The sequence below is a fragment of the Arvicanthis niloticus genome, chromosome X (genome assembly GCF_011762505.2).
Source record: "Arvicanthis niloticus isolate mArvNil1 chromosome X, mArvNil1.pat.X, whole genome shotgun sequence".
Classification (NCBI taxonomy): Eukaryota; Metazoa; Chordata; class Mammalia; order Rodentia; family Muridae; genus Arvicanthis; species Arvicanthis niloticus.
The window spans coordinates 99546988-99568982 of record NC_047679.1 but is presented as its reverse complement, the minus strand read 5'-3'; the positions used below and the strand labels follow the sequence as shown (position 1 = coordinate 99568982).

General features: G+C 41.4%; 1 protein-coding gene across 1 annotated transcript; it reads right to left on the bottom strand.

Moving 5' to 3' along the window:
- Nucleotides 1–3160: 3160 nt before the first annotated feature.
- On the bottom strand, nucleotides 3161–20791 carry Atp1b4 (ATPase Na+/K+ transporting family member beta 4). The gene is made up of 8 exons (XM_034485585.2): nucleotides 20639–20791; nucleotides 16268–16517; nucleotides 12404–12532; nucleotides 12042–12146; nucleotides 7545–7741; nucleotides 6496–6552; nucleotides 4309–4404; nucleotides 3161–3586 (listed from the first exon to the last, which is right to left on the bottom strand). Exons 1-8 carry the CDS (start codon nucleotides 20699–20701, stop codon nucleotides 3425–3427), a joined length of 1059 nt encoding a protein of 352 aa, XP_034341476.1. The 5' UTR covers nucleotides 20702–20791; the 3' UTR covers nucleotides 3161–3424.
- Between the last annotated feature and the right edge of the window lie 1204 nt (nucleotides 20792–21995).

Here is a 21995-nt window from a genome sequence, read left to right as displayed (position 1 = left end):
CAACCCCTTTTGGGTCGAACAACCCTTTTCATAGGGATCACCTAGGACTATTGGAAAATACACAAAATTACAGTTATGAACTAATCTTATGGTTGGGGGTCACCACAGCATGAGGAACTGTATTAAAGGGTCGCAGCATTAGGAAGGTTGAGAACTGCTGTCATAGATGAAACCCTAACAACTAATAAAAAAAACAATATTGAGAGGAAAGCCAGTCTTCAGGTTGTCGGTTGTCAAGCTTTTCCCCCATATGGCTTGCTGCCCAATATCCGTGTGTGTGTGTGTGTGTGTGTGTGTGTGTGTGTGTGTGTGTGTGTGTAGTTTGTGTGTATGGTGTGTGTGTGGAGTCAGTGATAAGATCCAGAAAGAGAAATTGTACATTTTCTTTTTATTTCATTTATTATTGTCACCAACTCCCCAAGACAGTATAAATATTTTCTACATGAAGACCCCAAGTAAATGGATGCCTAAGAAAGATTTCTTTAAACTAATGATTTCAAAGGACTGAAAAGTGAAAACTCATACACAAAGTATAGCAAGAACAAAAGCATGAAGCCATGTGGAAGTAGTATTTCTCATTGACAATCAAGTAAAGCCAAGTGCACTGCAACAGATGGTATGGAAATCAAATCCTGGTACAGCACAGTATGGGAGCCCGTTTAAATTAATCAACTAGAAATTTATTGAACAGTTAGAATTGCGCATGAACGAACATACTCATTAATCCAGTTCTGTATAATATCCAGTTTTGTATAAGAAAGCTATTTTTCGTGTTCCAGCTGACAGCCCAAACTTTCTTAGTACTTTTTAATACTTCTTTGAAACTGTGGACATTATATCTGCCACTGAATGAGAAACACATATGACAAAATCATTCCTAATTCCTTATCTAATAGTTAAACATATTCAACAGGATCATGTATTATGTATAAAATATAGCACCAGTAGTTGAATTCCTGTGAAATGTTAACTATTTTAACTCAAGTTTGACATGTTTCAGAATGTTTGGGATATGGTCTATTGATTTTTCAAAAGATGGTACTTCCCGGTAAGCAGCAGCTCTGAGGTGAGAGAGCACTGGACCTGGAGTCAGATGCAATGCAGGTTGTTTCCCTTAAAGATTCTTTCCAGATCAGATGCTGTATACTCTTTTGCTATTAAATCTTAAGGTTTTCATTAAAGCCATTTTTAAATGATCTCAAGCTCTTCTCATTTTCATTTTATTAGTTTTCTGTTCAAAGGCTAGGAAACTTGAACTTGGTGAGAAAGTAACTCTGGAGGAGTCGGGATTTTTGTGATGGTGTCTTATGTAGCCTTGCTGTCTGGCTCATCTTCTGTTGCTTGTTAAATGCTATTTGCCCCTCACTAGTCTATGGAGAATATTTAGAAGGGCTCTGTAAGGGAGATTCCCAAGAGTAATAGCAGTCTCTTCGGCCACTAGACCCAGAGAAAAGCACCACATTAGGAGCTAGATCAGTGTGTTTACATAACCAGCCCAAGTTCCCAAGATTAAATATTTCCTAAATGAGTTCACTTAATCAAATGTTGCTTTTTGTCTTCTGCTTTCCTTCTCTTCTACTCTACAGGTGTTCATATCTCCACATCAATGTCTGACCAGAGGAAATTGCAAGATAAAACTGCCCCAAAGTGATCTTGACAACTTCCTTTCCAATCTCTTTCTCTTTTATACCTCATCTCGATTATCAGTTATCACTATCTCACTGATTTTAGCTAAGCTCAAAATTCTGGGCTCATTTTTCCACTTTTCTTCCTCTTCCCCCATTCCTGTCTTGGTTTCGTTCTTTCTATCATGGATTCATTCCTGATGTTATGACTGCCCCGTGCTCTTGATCAAATGCAAATGTGCTTACAGGGCTTCACTGATTAAAACACTTTAAAGACTCCCTTTCTCTCAATGTCCCTAAATACTTGTTCAATCCAGTCTCCTCATCCTTCCTCTGAGCTCTCATGTGAACTGTTCAGAATTACCAAAACACATGATGTCTTCATGTTTATGGCTTCGAATGTGTAAGTTCCTCTGCTACTTTCTCAGCTGGAGAGAGTCATTGTGCCTCATGTTTCCCATAGCATTTCCATGTACTATTTTTAGGTCTCTTGTCACCCTATATTATAGCCAAGTTTCACTTGTTTTTCCCCATCAGTCTTCCAGTTCCCCGTTTTGGGAGAAACTAAACATTATAGAGTAGATTCAGACTCTGCAGCCTTGTAAGTGGAATTTAAGCTTGCTTTGGACCCTGAGACAGGATGCTAGTCTGTAATGCTTGCCTCCTCTTTTTGTCCCAGCCCTCCCTCTGGTGGAGGTGTTAAGAAGCTATTGGAATGATCACATGGCCAAAGATAAAAACAAAGCAAGTTGGCTGATCCACAAACTGGATAAACATCTGCCTCATGATTTTTTTTCAAAGTAGATGCAAAACTGGCTAATGAGCACTGGCTTCAGGGAGGCCTGACAGAAGCTTTCTGTCTTGCCATGTTTTAGCTGGAGAACCCTAACTTCAATCCCCAAGGTTGTAGCTGGGGGTGGGGGTGGGTTCAAGGTACCCATCCCTTCTGATCTCTGAAAACCACACAACTGTAAAGCATATGGGCTAAGAAGATTTGACCAAAGAAGATTTTTCATGTTTTCTCTTCTGCCTGGAGTGGAGAAATCCTGTTTGCCTTTGGATAATTAAACTACAGAGCACTCAACAATCAAGCACACCCTGTGTTAACAGTTCTTCTCACTTACACTAGGATCTAACTCTCCCCACAAAAAGTATCACAGAAGGTCTTCTTCTCTAGCCCAGATCAATAACCTGTCAGCATTGCTTGCTGTCCTGCTGTCCTGGCTGAAAATAATAGTCGTTGAATCAGTATTGAGTCACCTATGGGAGACAGCCAAATTTTCAACCCCCACCCCAGATATAAAGTTCTGTAGAGAGAGTAGTAGACTGGGTTGGTCTGATGTTGGTTTCTAAGGAAAGACCTTGACAGACAGTTTTAAAGGTGTGTATGGGTTGGTTAGATTATTCACCTGTCTGGGAATAGTATCACCTCTAAAATCAACATATTTTTAGAAAACATGATAGAACATTCTTCTGACCATGGTGAATGTTATCAGATACTGTTTTTGTATATAGCAAGACTTCTAGCAGCAAGAATAGGTCTGAATTTGAAGTGAAGGAAAGGAAATTAATATAGTCATATTTGTCATCAAGAGAGATGATGACCTTAAAAAACCAAGCAGGTCCCACAATATCACTTCATACACATGTCAAAGGCAAGGAAAGATGATCTGCTGTCTTAGGCGTCCATCTGGCTATGTCTTAACTGAAAAAAAAAAAGGAATTGAGGGGCTACCAAGGATAACACAAAATAGAACATAATCAGAATCAGAGCTGGTGGGAGTAGCCCCCTGGAGTTCCTAGGTTTCTATGTTTAGGGTAAAGATTATCCTCCCAACAAATCGATCATTGATGACATCATTTACAATGCCTTTGCCCTTCAGCTGGCACTGTACAGGCACTGCTTGGTTCTTCACCACGTCTGTAAAATGCATTGCCACCAGCGGGGAGGTGTAGTTAACCTGTAGGTGCGAGAGTAATGAATTCTAAATGGGTCAAGTGGGCAGCAAGGATGGGGTGGGGGTTGTGATCATATACTCAAGGCAAGTTAGGATAGCATTGGCAAAGGGAACTGTGCAGATTTCATGATGCCAAATCCCAAATGACCCCACAGCAATCAACATGCTTTCCCTACTTTGAAGAAATTGTATGACTTGCTTTTAAGTCTGTGTCAAGATGTCTGATTATCCTCTGGGGGAAACCAATTCTGACTCAGAATGATTTGGTTTTTATGGATAGCAGACTATAAATCAAAATCAGAACTAGTATACATCAAGATGCCATACTGGACATGAAGCCTGTGGTGGCCCATGGTGTGTAATGGGAGAAACAGGAAAGTGTTATTACTTGAACATTAAATACACTGCTAATATCTGTGTCTTCCTGGCTTTGCCACTAATTAACTGTGTAACTTTAGGTAAGTCTCTTCCCCGTCCTGAGCTCCAGTTTTCTCATCTGGAGACTGAAGTGCTTAGATGAGACTAGATAAGACAGTCTTTCAGATTTGGAAAGATTTGTGGCTGTTAGAACTGTGTGGAGGGAGCTGCCCCTGCCCCCAATCCCATTATAGTTTACAGTTACTCATCTGTTACTACCACCATTCCCTAATGCTCTCAAATCCCAGGCAGCCCTTTCTTTGTCTTTGAGCCCTTTGTGACAAAGGAGAAGGAAGGATACAGCTTACGTGAGTCAGTTTGCCATAGTAAGGGTAGTAGCGGAGGTCAAAAGAAGCCGACTCTGGGTAGTAATTGATGGATCGAATGTCATTTTCATCACCTTTCTGTAAGCAAAAGCAGATGTATGTGGGATGTTGGGTTACAGTTAAGCCTAAAGGAACTTTGTGCTCAGGTAAAATCACTGTGTGACTCTCAATCAATTGTCCCAAACCTAAAATTAAAATTGGGCAGAGCTCAACTCTGACTTGTCTTCAGAGGAGAATTTCTAGGGTGTGACTATGCCTTTCTGAGTACTTGGCATTGTTCTAGAAAGAGCCAATGATTGCAGCTTATCTCCAAAGAATTACAGCATGGTACCCTGTCTTGGATTTTGGAGCTGAGGCAGGTATAAATTAGAAAACATTACCTAAGTCTTCACTGGAGGTTCACTTCTATTGGAACTCAGATCAGGCACACAGGAACCTGATAGATAGCCATACAGTCTGTAGTGAGCTTACCCAAACTCATGTTTCTGTCCACATTCTCTGTATAGCCTAATTACTGTACAAGGATTCAGAGAGTAAACAAGAGGAACCAAGTAATGGGACTGATTAAACAGGGCTACCCTTATCACATCACACCAGGTAATAGAGCGCTCGTGAGCTATGGCTGTTATAAATAGGAGAGGTTTGGAGGCTCAAGTGGACAAAGAATGCATCTCTACTAGCCAATTACTCATTAGGGCCATGGGATCACTTCTGTCAATATACTATATCCAATATAGTATAATTCTTTTTGGTAAAAATTGAGCATCCTATAGTTCATTCTGGTTATTAACCTATCCTGCTTGATTGCTACAAAGTAGGTGTGGATTTGACCAGTATTGATTATTAAAAAAAAGTATAGAGTGTGTTAATGTTTCTATTTTTTTTTAAAAAGAATCATTCTCAGTAAGGTTCAGTATATAATAACTTGGAAAATGAACAGCTTACATTAGGGAAATGCAAATAGAAGCTAGCCCAATTAATATGTTAGATTAAGAGCTAGGGATGTGGCTCAGTGGCATAGCACTTGCTGCTACTTTAGACTGCATTGGTCTTTATGATTTATTCATATATTAAAAAACGAACGAATTTATCTTTAATGAGGGCCTGTGGGATCAATTCCATTAGTTTGTAGTCATATTCCACATGTGACTTTATGCACACACACGTCCATCTGAACAGAATGGATGCTTTTCCCACCTTGTTCGGCTGGCAAATAGTTCCTGACCTTATGAAGCTCATCTTCCTTATTACCACTTCCCACACGGAACTGACCTTTCTCTCTTCTGTGTCTCCATAGTACCTTTCATTGTGCCTGTTAATATTTCTTGGCCCCGATTTCACAGTTATGTTTACCCTGATAGCTCCAGCAGCTAGTCAAATACCTAGTACATAATAAGTGATCAATAAACACTTGCTGAGTGTGTGAAACTGGCTTAACAAGTACTTTTTCTATTTTCTGGTCTGAAGATTAGAGTTGTCTGCTTTATTCCTAGTCATGACAAAGACTGTTTTTGCAATGTTTGCAAGACAATTGTCCAAGGCTAGAGGGTAGAGATGATGTCACTGAACAGAAGGGAGCTACTGCCTGTTTAAGAAGCAATGCCAAGAGCAAGGGCTTTTGCCTACAAAGGAGCCAATTGGTGAAGATGAGATAGGAGTTAATGGTCCCTTGAAGGACAGTTAATTAGCATATTAATGGACTTCTGTTTACACTTCCCTTGTAGTCATTTGTTATTGCAACATCCAGTGCCACTGGTCATTGCTGTAAAATGTGAAATTCAGTTTTAAAATCAGGGACTAATGACTCTAATGAAAGCTGCTTGTTTAGTTCAAAGAAACAAGCCATTAAAGCTAAAAGCAAAAGTGTAAATAGAATCCCAATTAATGTTTTGGCACAGCGTTGTTCCTGGCTGAGGCCCCTAGCTGAGGTTCAGTCTCTGGCTTTCACAGGTGTAAATGGCGCGTGCGCATGCACACACACACACACACACACACACACACACACACACACGCCATATTTTTTGGAAGTAGGAAGTCCTAAATTCATTAAAATGAGGCATAATTATGAAAAACACTAAAGCTCCCCCTATTCAGACCCTTGTAGAAGTTCTTGGAACAGATGAACTCTCTGTTTATCTGAGATAATACCTACTCAAAAGGATAGTTTACCTGAACTTTGCAGGACACCTTCACAGGATCTCCAAACTCAGGACGAAAGCCTACAATCTAGTGAAAAACAAGAAAAGAAAAGAAAATGAAAGGAAAGAAAAGGAAAGGAAAAAAAACCCAGTGCTTTATTTATTAATATACTTTAAAAAACAGGTTTCATAGCAAAAATGGATATTTTTCTCCCTGCTTTTGGTCACCACTCCTCACATATAAATTTCAACCATGCTCCTTTTCAGAAATGTTACAAACAACTTCAAAGTTGCATAGCTCAGTTTACTTACTGACACATTTGTATCTCAGGTCCATACACAGAAAAAAAGCTGCAAAGCCACCAACAGGATGTAAAGAACTTTCCACTTTCAATAAGAGTGTATCTGCCACTCCCTAAGGAAGGCATGATCAAAAACAGATGCATTAAAAATTAATTATTAATTTATGTGTATGGATGTTGGACTTACATGTATGTGTGTATATCTTGTACATGCCTGATGCCTGCAGAGGCCAGAAGAGGGCATTAGATCTTTTGAGACTGGAGTTACTGACAGTTGTGAGCTGTCATGTGGATGCTGAGAATCAGACCCAGGTCCTCTGAAAGAGCAGCCAGTACTCTTAACCACTGAGCCATCTCTCTAGCCTCGAACATTTTTAAATGATATGAGAACATAGAATTGCTCTCCACTATATTCCTATATCAGCTCTGTGTTTCAAACCTCTCAGAGCTCTCATTTTATTTTTGAGATAGGGTCTGGCCTGGATCTTGAGATCCTCCTGCCTTTGCCTCCTAAGTGCTGAGATTAGAGACATACTTCATTACATTCAACTAGTGGCCCTCAAGGGGCAGGTTTGGGCATGGGAAAGAAGAATGATGCTAGGAAATGTTCAGGAAAGATGAACTGGTCAATTTGTCTGGTTGTTTGCATTTTTGATGCTGTGGATAAAAATGGCCAAACCTGCAGTGTGTGAATACCAGAGTCCAACATAAATGTGGTTTATGCACTCTCCAACTCTGCTCATCTAGTATCACCAACAGATCCCAAGGGCTAAAATACCCGGTTCATCTTGAGGAGGATGCAAGGCTGTCCAGTAGAGTATCCAAAAGTGGGGTCCTCCAGCCCAGAGCAATTCTTCAGGAAGGAACGCTTAAATTGACAGGCCTTCTTGTCCTCATCTTCATCTCCATCTTGGATGAAGTACTGACCCGGAGGACAATCTATATTCATTTCCTCTTGAAGACTGTCATTATAGCCTGCAGCATAGGGGTTATGTTAGAGAGGAGCTAAGAGAAGCCCATGCTTTCAGTGGTTTTTTTATAATTTCTTTGCCTCATGTATGCTTGTACTACTTCAAAAGTTCACCTGTTCTACCTTAATCCCTGTGGACTGTTACTGGGTAACCAAGAAATATTCCTAGTAGCATCCCTTTAGGACAGTGGTTCTTAATGAACTATAGAAATGATTCATGAAACATAGTCTTGGTTCTTAACCTTCCCAATGCCACAACCCTTTGAATACAGTTCCTCATGTTTTGGTGATCCTCAACTATAAATTTACTTTTGTTGCTACTTCATAATTGTAATTTTGCTGTTATGAATTATAATGTAAATATCTGTGTTTCCCTACAGTCTTATGTGGCCCATGTTAAGGGGTCCTTTGACCCCCCCCAACAGGGTTGTGACCCACAGGTCAAGAACCACTGCTCTATGAAGCCTTCTTGTGTAATCACCTCAGCCCACCCGATGATATAATTCCTTGCTTCTCATTCTCTCAGAACTTTCAAGTGTTCATGTCAGAGTCATAGGTTGATAATTTTATACCTTTTCTCTATTTCCCATCATTTCTTTTGGAATATGGCAGACACTAAAGTTGGGGTAACCATCCCTTCTATTGTGAGAAAGGAATTGACACGTATCAGTAGATTTTTGGAAGAAGGGCTGTATCATATCAAGGCATAGTACATGTTAGGAAGCTGAATTCATAGGTTAAAATTCCTTAAGTTCAACTTGGGAAATATATCCCTTTGAAGTCAAGGACAGACAGCTGTGTTAGGGGAACAGAAAGAATATAAAAGGAAGTGAGAAGAGAAGAGGGGCAAGGAGGAGGGAAAACCCCAACAACTCTTCAAACTCTAATATAAAAGAACATAAGTCCAAAGTATCTCAGAAAAAGAGAAGTTTGCATTGGAGATAGAAACTTATGACAACCATAGAGTCTCCACTGAGAGAGTGAGGGGTGAGGTCTTCTCTAATTAAGTCTGAAATATTTTGTGTTCACATCCTTTTATATTAGATGGAGTTTAACATTTGTTCCAAGTACACATCTCAGGCAGAGAAACGGGGCTTTTGTTTCAGCTGCACATCTCAGAGAGAACTGGGACTATTTGTGTGTTCACTCTTCAAGCCATTGGATTCCATAAAACTGGGCTTTGGAGATTTACTGCATCAGTCTAAATAATGGAACTCTTAGACCCAGACATGCAGTCATGTGCAAAGTTACTCATTTTTTTTTCCAGAAAAGATTGTATACCTATGACCCACTGGAGGTAAAACTCAAAAAATACTGTGAGATCCACATCTCGACAGGTTGTGACTTGGATATAATGTTATTGTTATATAATTGGTAGTTTTATTTTTTTTAAATTCTTTGACTTTTGAATATTTAATTGCATTTAAGTTAGTATACAAAAAAAAAATAGGTTTCTTTATAGTATTTTCACACATAGATACCATTTTGTCTTTATCTCCTTCCTCCAATGGGAATTTTGCTTGTAGTGCTGGGGATGAAACAACATAGTAGGAAAATGCTGTGCCCTTATGCTGCTCCCAGCCCAGAAAATTTTAGGTGTACACCAAGCATGACAGCATTTTAATTTTTATTTTGACATGACTACATTTAGTTCAAGGATTTCTTTTAATGTTTTTAAGGACTAAGAAGTATGCTCAAGTCATAACTTTTAAAATATAAACTTCACTCAAATAGTCAGCATTTTTTCTTGAGGCAGTTCCATTAAGAATGTGACATGGGCATGGCATTTACTGCAACATCCCATCCTCCTGGGAGTGAAACTGATGCTCTGGAATGTCTATTTCAGATGCTGTTATTTTTGAGAAGGACATATCTGCTATTCTTTCTTCCTTTCATGTGTATGGATTATGTATATGGTGTGTGGGTACACCCATTGCACATGGTCATGTGGAGGCCCAGGATTGATGCTGGGATTCTTCCTGGAACACTTATTGATTGAGGCAAGGACATCTCAATATAACACAGAGTTCAACAATATGGCTAGTCTCACTAGTCAGTCTTCCAAGTCTGCCTTCTGAGGCTGGGGTTATGGGTTGTCTACCATATCCATACAGCATTTATGTGGCTTCTGGAGATCCTACCTCTGGTCTTCTTGCTTGCTTGGTAAGTGGCAAGTGCTCAGCAACTGCTGAGCCACCTCCTCAGTCACATATTACTTACTCTGTAGAAGTAACCCAATGCCTTCCTGCTGTTCCCTGCCTTCATCATCAGGTCAAAATTGGTATTTCCCCATCTACTATCTCATTGCAGGGATTTCCTCAGCAGAGATTCTGACAACATGCATACTTGAAATAGCTCACAAGCATTATTTCTTTCTTTCTTTCTTTCTTTCTTTTTTACAGAAAGACACTATGCTGACTAAGATGCCCAAAAATACTTTTGCAGCCCAAAATAGAACTACATGGATCAGAAAGAACTCAGCTCTGTCATTCTACAGGTGCAGGCTCTGAAGCTCAGTTTAACCTGAATGACAGTGAGTCTTACAAGCACAAAGCTGAATTTCTTTCTTTTTTTTTTTTTTTGGTTTTTATTTATTTTTTTTAAATTTTATTTTATATTTTATTTACATTTAAGATGCCATCCCCTTTCCACATTTCCCCTCCCTAGAACACCCCTGTCCCATGCGCCCCCCCTTTCCTTTTCAAAGCTGAATTTGTAACATCCGCTTAAATGGCAAATGGCAACAGCAGAGTTAGGACACAAGACATTTCTCAAGCTTAAAAGTTCATACAAATCATCTGAAAACCATGTAAATGGAGACCGAGTCCAGAGCTATGGGGTATGAGCAGTCTGAGGCTCTACCAACACCTGTGTGCCGCCTGTGCTGCAGCCCCCAGGCTAACACTTTTGAGTAACAAACAGCACTGAAGCATGCGCACTCCTAAACTGACTCTGCTGCTAGGAGATGGGGATCAAGCTGCTCCCTCTTTTCTGAGCCTCAGTTCTCTCATTTCAAAACTGAGGATAAAGAATTCTATTATGCCTGGTGAAAGTTGAATGACAAAAAGTTAATAAGACTTCCTGGCTCATGTTAAGAGACGGTTCCCCTAAATCAGTGTGCATTCTACTACCTATCTTCACCCCACCATCCAACCCTCATTTCAGCCAGGCCAGGCCATCCAAAGCATTCTAGCTAAGTTTCCCTATTCACAAAATTTAGCTGCAGCAATACAAACTTCAAGAGGGTAATCTATCTATCTATCTATCTATCTATCTATCTATCTATCTATCTATCTATCTACAGGTGGTTATCTCCCTAAATAGCAAGGGCTGGTCTTGAACTCCTGAGTCCAAGTTATCCTCCTACCTCAAACTCATAAATGTTGGTTTTACAGGCATGTGCTATCATTTCCAAGTTGAGGTTCTTAGTTACTTTTCTGTAGCTGTGATAGAATACCCTGGAAGAAGCAAATTAAGGGGGAAAGGGTTTATTTTGGCTTACAATTCTAGAGGGAGACAGTCCATCATGCTTGAGAATATGCGGAAACAGGAAAGGCACAGTGGGAGGAGCAGAAAGCTGGATAGCCACACTGCATCCATACCCCAGAATGAACAGAAGTGAGGTCTGTCTATAACACCTCAAGGATTACTCCCAGTGACTCACTTTCTTCAGAGTTGCTCTCTTTCCTAAAGCTTTTACAGTCTTCCCCAAACTACTACTGCCTTAGCTCTCACAGAGTGAAGCACAAGCCATTCATTTGTTGCTGAAAGTGTACCTGCTAACACTACATACAGATAAAGGAATTCTTGAAATATTTGAGATCAACATGCTAGTCAGAGATCTAGTCCTCTGACTCTTTTCTAAGTTGCTGTTACAAAAAGACATTTTCTCTCACGATAGCTAATACTCAGGATTCTCTTTTGGGGAAAGTATGGGAGGCGGGATGTTGCTCTTGGAGTATGTTGCTCTTGGAGAACATCCTCCTTTCCTCACTATTATCTCCCCCAGAGTGATCTTTTATAAGAAAACACTAATAAAGATGATCACTTGGATGTGCTCAGCGTTTAACTAGGTGCTGTAGGGTGTTCATGAAGAGAAAACAAGTTCTTTGCCTTAAAGAGCTCACAGTGGGCAACACACAATCAGAGCATTTTTAAATATAATTTTATAAAGGGTGCTGGCAGGTATGCAAAACAACACAGGTAGGGGGGACTTAATCAGATTTCCGGGCCCCATGGATTTTGACTTTTGGATTCCCACCCACTACTTTTCTAAAGAGCTTTCCACTCCCCAGGGGAACTTACCCTGGAGAAAGCCATTTAGGCTAATCACATAACGCTGCCAAGTTTCAGGTTCGGAAACGTTGAAGTTGAAGTTAAGGCTATGAGCGAAGGGTCTGATCATAACTCCTGCCAATGAAAACAGGTCTTGGATATATTAACCCGATCTTGGTTAGTTTTTATATAAATTCCCATGGCACCATCCCCTCCCAGGCAATCAAAATGAAAAGGACCATAATTTGCCAAGTATCATTTCACCTTTCCTCTTAATAATTGAATCTGTAAGTCATTACCAGGAAGAGCCAAAGTTAATTGAGGCTGAACATGGTGTGCAAACGGATTTCAGCCCAGAGTTCTGACAATGCAGGGCATTTGGGCACACTCACCAGGAGGTTTCACCTGCTCAGTGAAGGTCGGCATGTAAGGACTGATAGCTAGGAACAGCATGTATATGAATAGGGTGATCACAGCAGCCAGGGAGGCATAGAAGAAGAAGTAAATGACTAAAATAAGACCTGTAGAGCAATTGAAGATGACAGTGGTCAGTGCTTGCCAAGAAGCCCCACCTCCCCACTAAACTCACAAACCAGAATCAACTCAGGCAGATTCAGAATCTCCTTGCTTATTCAGTCTGGAATTGGTGACTGTCAGGGGGTCTGAGTGCAGTTTTTCTTCCCAGTATCTCCAATAGAAAATCTCGATGAGCACATGATGACTATGAACAAGATTATAGGGCTTCGACACAGAGCAGAGGGGAAATTGCTTAGGAGTCTTCTGGGCAGCCCACGGCTGATGTCCTGAATGTAGATCACTATTCATTATGGCAGATGTCTTGAAGAGACCTAGCCACTTGGTTTAAGTGATTAGAGATATTTGCAAGAGGTGAAAGCAGCAGTTTTCCTCACATGGTCTAGAATTCAAACCTTTGACTCATTTCCACCGGACTTCCTGCTAATCAAGGCTTATGCTTGCCTACTCATGTCAAATCTTATTCATCTTTAGTAAAGTTTAAGTGGCTCTTTCTAAAGGGAACACTAATGAAGGATGGGAAAGACAGTAGGAGAAATGATAATCACTGACACTTGCTGTATATGAACTTGGGAAAGCTGTAGAATCTATAACATATATTTATCTGCATCCCTGGCAATATATGAAATTCCCTCTTTTTATATTCTTATTCTGATCCTACCACTTCTAGCTGTTTAACCTTGGACATGATGTTTGCCACTCTAGGCCTTGGTGTCCTCATCTGGTAAACAAGGACAGTAGCATAGTACTTGCTATATTAAATAAACATTAAATAATGCATATCAACACTATGGCACAGAGCCTGGCAGATCCTAAGTGCTCTATAAATGGCATCCATCATTATTGCTATTCTTAATATTGTTATTATTGCTATAGGCTCAGATGCACAGTTGTGTGAATTGCCCTTCTGTGGGTTATATTGGGATTATGTTTGTCCCAGGACTACAGAGCACATGATGAGGCAAATGAGCACGAGATAGCTGCCCAGAAGCTCTCTTCCCAGTCCTTTGTGGAGACCTCTCAGGCAAACATATTTGGCTTTACTCATAGGGGTGACATAATGTTGGAACTACATATTTGAACTGAATCATGAACCAGAACCTAGGATAAACCACACAACTTTGCTGTACCCCCAAAAGAGTTCAAATGTTAATTTTTAAATTGAACCATGAACCAAATAAAATTGGGGGAGCAGGGAGAGAGATTGACTGTAGTAATCTAGCTGCAAATGGAACTGATCCTTTATGTTTGTATAAGATGAACTAAAAGTAGAAGTGGAGCATGGACACATTGATTTAGTTAGAGTCCCTAGAGAAGAAGCAACCATGCCTGTGGCTTGTGGTTCTTGCCTGTTGCCCACTAACTATTCTAAAGGGATATGTCCTGTGTTTCTGCCTCCTTTTCTCTACTCCTATTCCCATCCTGGGAATGGATAGACAGCCTAGAACCATTCTAGGGGGCAAAGAGATCCAGTTTCATGCACAAAGGGGAATCAGTGTAACATAGGTTAATTTCCTTGGCAATACCTTCTTTCCTCCTTAAGATGTGTGGGCCATACAAATGTAGATAGAAATGGCACCAGTAATGAGTCCCCTTGGCCCCACGTGGGGAAAGGTGGCTTTGACACTGTGATAGCCTAGTATCTCACCTCTCCTCAGACACCAGCTCATTTAAACTCATCAATCTCTGGAGTCCTTCCTGCCCCAGATAGATAGTTTTACCTTGGGCCCTTCTCTAGGCTTCTGTCCTGAATAACCCCCACCCAGGCTCAGGCTCCCAACTCTTCATCCAACAAAGCAGCCAATCTCTTGAGGCCTTCCAACTCAGGGAAGGCCTTGTTCATTGTTCAAATCCATGAAACTAGTGAGGCATTCTGACAAGAAAATGAAAACATATATTTCCTAAAAATTGGCATTGCCCATCTAACAAGGGAAAAAAAGAAGACCATATTAACACTCTGGGTGAATAATCTGTGTCCAATCTGGACACATGCTGATGTCCAGATTGGAGCAGGGTTAGGAAACGCTCAAGTGGTCACTTAACTGTCAGATAAGAGGGCAGCAATTCCTGCATCTCACGATGTAAGCATCATATGAATATTCAGCCTTTACCTTGAGACAATCTAACAGGTTTGTGAATTGCTGGGCTAGCCAAAGACCTGTGAACCACTGGTCTGGCTGCAGCCTACAGTGAAGCATCCCCATGGCTGTGTCTTCTCCCAAGTACATATACCTACCTACCCCATCCCTCTTTGCTGCCCCATGGCTTGTCATTCATCAGAGCAATTGAGATAGATGATATCTGGTGCAGTTCCAATGGCTGTTTAAGGGTTAAAAGTATGGTTCCTCCCCTCCCAGAATTGTGCTTGCACGTCACAAGGCCTGGTTTTCCAGTCCTCTTTAGGCAAGGAAGAAACAGCTGTGACCCCTCTGGAGCTCCAGTGAGTGTCTAGCATTTGTCTGCAGCTTCCAGAACAAATTGGAATGTCCCTTAAATGGTATATTAGTTCCAGTTCCAGGGATGGGCACGGGTGGGGCTGGGAACTGAGGAGGAGCAATGAGAGATGGGTGTTGTTTAGATCCTAACACCTGCTATTCCTAATTCTAGGAAATAGAGCTGGCTGTTTCATGCAAACTGAGCTGAATTAGCAGCATTGACTATAAAACCTGACAATTCTTAGCCAAAAGGGCCTTTGGAAGGAATGGCCATCAACTTCAACAACCTAGTCCCTTGGCAGCAGGGGACTAGTACTTCATCCATGATATCCACTGTTTTTGTTTGTTTTTTGTTTTGTTTTTTACATTCCCTCCTGTGGATTAACCTCGTTAGGAATCAGCAGCTGCTTTCATTTTTTTTTTTTTTCTGGGCTGTGTAGAACATGGCAAGCATGGATCTTACTACCCACAAAATCTTCTGAGGAGAAGGCTCGACAGTAATAGTTGAAGAAGTGAGTAGAACCCTGGGAAGGGAGATCTGGACAATTTGTAAAGTAGAAATGGGGGCAACATGTGATACAACAAGAAAGAGCTAAGCCATTTTATCATTGATCAAACAACAAGGAAACTGAACCTTAGTCCCTAGCAATGATCGTTTTAAAAGCAATTCTTCTGTGTCTACCATGGAGTTATAAAGCACTCGGAAGCTGGATAGGCTTCTGGGCTCTCCTTCTCTAACACAGGTAAGTGAACTAACAAGGCTTTATAAACCCTTGGTCATGTTAACAGGGCTTTGGTGTTGTATCCTAAAACCAGTCTTCTACACATTCCTTTCAACCTTATGGTTTTCAGAGTCTTATGCTGATTATGTTAGAGTGGCAGAGCAGAGTCCCCCATCTTCCAATTTGGCATGTGGAGAAACTGAGGCTACGAGGGAAAACGATGAGCCCATGGTGACATGCATAGAAAGTGATGGGACTTGGGCATGAAAAACAAACCCTGTGCTCTTTCAACTCATCCACAGTGTTATTTTATACTGTGTATGGAGACTAGTAGATTGGAGTCACACATTCACTCTTGTCCATCTATTTAGTGGCTTTTCTGATGAATCTGATCTGTTCACCGTCCAAGGATGGCACCAGCCATTGGTGTATTTCTGTGAAATATTAAGAGGAGTCTGTAACGAACCTATCCAGTGTACGGCCAAGGAGCTCTGGATACCACATCAAAAAGCCAAGGACACCAGACTGGGGCATTGGGATGAATGGGACTTACTCCGACTCTGACCTGTTCGGGCCAGAGACATCCTTTTCTCCGGGTCCCGCAGGTATTCATTCACGATCTGCAATTTCCGCCACCAGGCATTGCCTGTTGACTGACCCTGACCTTCTTCTTCCTCCCTTTCTTGCTCCTCCTCTTTTCCTTCCTCCTCTTCTTCCTCTTCCTCCAGACCAGGCGCCATCATCACCTGAGCCTCCTCTTCTGCTTCCTCCTCTTCATCTGCTAAGTAGTTGTGATTCACTTCATCTTGATCATCCTAGAGTGGTGACAAAACACAGACCTCTCTGTGAAAAAAAAAAGATCCCAGTGGCACATCCCAGAAACCCAAATAAATGGCAACAACTCAGTATTTGGAGGTGTTTCAAATTTTCAAATCCCCAGGAAAATACCCATTGTTGCAAGAGGCGGATTTTCTTTCTCTGTCCCCTCTGTTGGAGGGAGCATCCTTTCTGTGGCTCATCTTGAATCACGATTATTTTTAATTCAACATCAGGTATTAGGTTCTTCCTCTCGGGTATCTTATGTCAATTCTCTGTCCAGGGCCTTGAACTCCCATTTAATTTTGACCTATCAGGAGTGAGCTGAGCTCACACTGAAGGACTGAGTAGTCTTTGGAATTTATGTCTATGATGGTAACTTCCCAGCCAGAGCCAGCTTTGTCCTAATGCTCTGTGCACTTTCAGCTGCTTGACCTCACCATCCTAAGTTGGGCCTAAAAATAGGCTCAGGCAGATCATCAGGAGGAAAAGGCCAACTGCTGTACCCCTCCTCAAAACTTCCACTGCCTTCCCAACACAAACAAGGACTCATTTCCTGCTTCCTGCCTTAAGCTAGATGGACAGAACCCCCTGAGAGATGAGATCCCAACAGATATTTCCTTTGTTTCCCACTCTAGTTTAAAAAGTTGGGCACAGCTTAATTTGTTATCCAAAGCCAAGTGGTCAGTCCTGAAATCATACATATCTAAGTAACACTAAACAGACTGAGCAGATTGCATTTATACATATATATATATATATATATATATATATATATATATATATATATGCATGCAACTAAAGGAAGAGAGGCCATGAATTTGACAGGGAGTAAAAGGGAGGTAGATAGGAGGGTTCGAGATAGAAAAGGGAAGCAGAAAAAAATTAGCTAAAAATATAAAAACAAAAGTTGTGTACAAAGTAAGTACTCAGCATATATTTGTTGATTTATCGCAACTAGCACTTGAGATTTGAGACAGCAATATTTGAATTGTTTTAAGAAAGTTCAACAAAGCAGAAAGAGAGGAAGAAAGAAAGAAAACGAAAAACCCAGACGCCGCCAGTGGTATTTCAAATGTCTCAGAGGTAAAGCCTGGAGGGCTGCAACATCGTTCTTTGGGAGTTTGCCAAGGCTCACTGCAACAGCAGAAAATCAGGCCACCCTCCCTTCTCTGTGCTGTCCAAGTCTGAAGAGTGTCAAGGCTGGTGCACCTGTTGGGGTTGGATGTGTCAAATGCTAGAGGCCATGGACTCTGTACTGCCCCCTTCTTGCCTGATTCCTCAAAGGCCACTTAGAGGGCACTCAGCTACGCATGCTGCCTCTATCAGAGAGTTAAGAAAATTGGATTGTTCGGAATCAGAAAAAATGTTACAGACAAATCTCTGCTCTTTGCATTTAATCTTCCCAGAACTCCCTAGTTCTTGATAATGAGCGCCCTTGAATTGTTCTCTAATTTGTTCAAACATACAGCTCCATATCACATACCATATCAGAACTTACGGGGACTTCCAAAATATGATTGTCCAACTGAGCTCCAGAGAGGGGAGAGGATCTGGCCAAAGCCACACAGCAAATCCATGACAGAGTTGACAGTCTCGGAACTTGTGTCTCTTGATACTCTGCACAGTTTCTCCTCCATCACATTGGACACAAGTGGCTAGAAGTGGCTTAGCAGATTTATGAACATGATGATGTCTTAGCGTCTGTGTTCCCAAAGGATAGGTGCTTATAATCAGGGATTTCTGACTTTGACATGGATTCACAGTATAAGATTTAGGAAAATCAACCTTGCCTATCCTTCAGTGTTAAATGGATTAATGCACACCCTTAAATCTTTTACTTATGTGTGTACTTATGTATATATGTTTTTTCTCCCAAACCAGGTTTTGAACTTTGTTGTCTATCCACAGTGTGAAGCCCACCATGAGGTAGTTAGTGGATACTATCAGTGCTACTGCCTGGACTCTGGAGGAATATTCTCACAGATTTTGCCATCGTTAACCTCAGAAATCATGTATACTAGATTGGCTAGTCCACATGATCTCCAGAAAACCCAGGCACCAATTTCTCATGGAATATGAAATGTGACATTTCATCAGGAAGGGTTTCAAATCCCTTTAGATTTCTGAAATGATTTTCTTTTGTTGCCCATGCCTGCCTTCCACATCTTCTCTACAGAGGAAGCAGCTGGACACGGCCTCAGCCTTATCTTATTTGTAGATATGTACTCTCAAAATAATCTTAGTAAAATGACTGCCATTAAAGTCTTATCCTCCCAGGAAGAATTAATCTTCTTGGAGCTTCCCCCCCCCCCCCCGACGTCACAGATTCCTACCACCTGAGCCTTATTTCAGGAACCTCAAATAGCTTCTTTCCTCCTCCCTGCATCTAGGGACAAGGAAATGTCACACTGTGCCACACAGGCGTTTCTCAAAGGCTCCTTGTTAACGAAATCCTGTGTAAAATGCACTTCCATGCAATCATTTAACACGGTCCAGTAGGAAATGCTTTGGTGATGAGGGCGTGCATCTCCAAGGTTCTGCTTCTGTCAGTTTCCTAAAGTGGCACCACACTCATGTGATGGTGTGTGTGCGCATGCTCAGATATGGTAGTGGGTGTGTGCTGGGGCCCTCATGTTTCCCTAAAAGGGAAGCCTGAAGGACAGAGAGTAGTTCCATTTTGAGCAACCTAAATATATAAACATATAAACAAATATACAAACAAACGGTATGACCCAAAGGATAAATTTGTATCTTGCGCTGAGTAATATCGTTGCAAACATCTGGATGGCATGTTAATTTAAAAGGAAAAAAATTACACATACAATTGCATCAAATGATTTATTTTTAACTTGATCAGATAATATAAAGAGCAAGATCCCCCGTGGCACTTAAAATTCAAACGTCTGGACAAATTGTTGAAATTATACACAACAATTTTAGCAATTCAACATAGAAAAGAAGCCCAATAAGGTACAGCTACATATACTCCATAAACTGTGATTGGTCTTAAGAGAGGAAAGAACCTGCAGGTATCAAAGGAACGATTCTACATCAGAGTGCTAAGAAATTCCCTTAGTTGTTGACATGAGGATAGAAGAATTGTGGGTTTTATTTTCCAGCTTACTCTTGACAGTTTTCCCTTAATTCCCTAGGTGCATAAGTGGTCATATGTAAAGAAAATTGGTTTCTGCTTTGCTTCCTTTGGGATTCATCTTATAATCATTCTGCGAGTGTTGTAGATTCCCACATTTATGGTTTAAAGCAAAATAAATGTGAAGACACGTTTGAAATAAAAGTGTTTGTAAAGGAACTTGGAAGTAAACAGTGATACAGAAGGGGTGTTCGTTGTAGATGCATGTGTGCATGCTTGTGCCTGTGTGCATGCATGAGCATGTGTGTGTGTGTTTAGTGAGCTGTCAGACAGGTGATGAAAGGCATGACAGTGCATCAGAGCTTCGAGGGGTTGCATACCGCAAACACAGTGGAAAGAGCACAAGTTAGAAACAAGATGTCCATTCTCATCTTGGGATTCCCCACTAACTTGCAAGTCAGTCTGGCACTCTGTGACCCAGCAGTCTCTTCAAACATGACGAGGGGTTCTGGAGAGGTGAGGTCTAAGCTTCCTTCTAGTTCCTATCAAGGATTCTGTGATCTTTAGCTATAGTTTGAAATTTATGCCTTAGATAAAGAGCAGCTGGTTCCTAAAAGCCACCACCCATAGGGACTGAGACAGCTGGGCAAACAGCGCCTTTCATTTCCTCTTCTCTTTCCCCTTTCTCCTGACCAAATTTGCAATGAAACCTCTTCTCCCATACTCCAAAAGTCTGCTCATATTTTAGACTCCTACAATAAAGCTTCAGAAGGCTCCTAATTCCCTGGTATCTTCCCACTCCTTTATCTCTGTTTCCCTGCGAAGAAAGGAGCCCTCCTTCCATTCAGTAATTTAGAGTGCCCTGAGTTACTGGGAGTCACTGCTCTTCTTCCGAAGTCTAGGATTTCCAAAACTTTGTTTATTCCTGTTTATGCCAGGACAAGTCAGCCATAATTCAAGGTCTACACAGCACCCAACCCAACCAATTAAAAAAGGCAGCAAAATATTCTGCTCCCTGAGACTCACAAGTCTGTAGCGATAACCGTAAGGAAAGGCCGGAGCCCTTCTGGAGCGGAGTTGCCGTCTCATGGCTGTTCAGTGGGCCAAGATGCCGCAGAGGCAGGCGAGTAGGGCAGGGTTCTGGAGCTTCTGCTGGTACAGGAGACACTGGTTGCTGGGGACACTTGGCGCCTACTAAAAGTGAACCTTGCTGGCACGAGCCCTTCCCCAAAATAATCTAGCATGCTCCACTCTCATTGGTTGGCTCCTTCCTGGAATCAAAGGAAAGCCCTTTGGAAAAGCAAGCTCATCATTACAGGGAGGGGGAGATATTCTGGGTCACGAGGATGAGCAATTCACTGCCCCCTTCATGTGCCTTTCCACCCCTTGCCCTTCTCCAGGACCCGAGAGAAGATGGGCTCAATGGAAATCTTAAGTCATATTCTTCTCAATCAAGAGTTGGATATCAGTGTGTGTGTGTGTGTGTGTGTGTGTGTGTGTGTGCACGCGCGCGCTCGTGCGCAAGGGGGTGGGGCGTGGATGGGAGTTAGGGTGAGGGGAGATGGCCAAGAATAACTTGCTTTTTTCGTAAGGCTGATCTCATGCAAAAGGATCTAGGGTGTCAGGGAAGGTTCCCTTTGCTCTCCCTACCCTCTTCTCCCTACACTCTCTAAGCCACCTATAAAATATTCCTTACTGGATCCTGAACTTCTGAAAATGTCTATTATACCTTTTTAATTTTAGATGAAAAGCTTCTGCTTTAACCCTCCTTATCCCAAAGAGGGTCTTCGATATAAAGAAGCCTTTTTCTAGGCCACATGTCACAGTGGCCCCATCCGTCACTGCCCCTCATACACACACCCTTGGAATCCTGGCCAAATTTCTGTAGTGGTTGAGATCTATATTTATCCCTTAGCATCAGGGCAGGGAACAAGCCAGAACTTTGCAGTGTCAGTTTCCCAGACATATATAACTCCTGAAGACAAAATGGGATCCAGCAAAAGAAAATGAATAGAAACTGCTAGAAACATTCATTGTCTAGCACTTTGGGTCTGTTTGGTCCACCACTCTAGGGTCTCGGTAGAGTTTGTGATCCTCCCTTGAAATCCATTCTATCCAGGTGGCTGAGAAAATTGAAGAAACTAAGGTTCTTGGCATAACCAAGGTAAACAGCATAATCACCTAGGCAAAATTAATCATAATTTGAAGTCTATGCTGTTCTGATGACAACAGTTTTAAAGACTTCATTTATTTTAATGTCACTCATTAGGACTCTTCCTCAACAGAGCCTCTCTAGGATACCACTGCCCCATTTTTAAGAGAAAGAAGAAGCCACGTACAGAAAGGAGAAATCCATTTCTCCTTTTGGACTTCAATAAAATTA

Bases quoted from the DNA above. Each gene is read 5' to 3' on its own strand.
- Atp1b4 (XM_034485585.2), bottom strand. From the start codon at position 20,701: ATGAGACGGCAACTCCGCTCCAGAAGGGCTCCGGCCTTTCCTTACGGT. The intron at 16,518-20,638 runs GTGAGTCTCAGG...TCACCACTCTAG, and splicing joins ACGGTTATCGCTACAGACTT to GATGATCAAGATGAAGTGAA. The intron at 7,742-12,041 runs GTAAGTTCCCCT...CCTATGCTGCAG, and splicing joins CCTAAATGGCTTTCTCCAGG to GCTATAATGACAGTCTTCAA.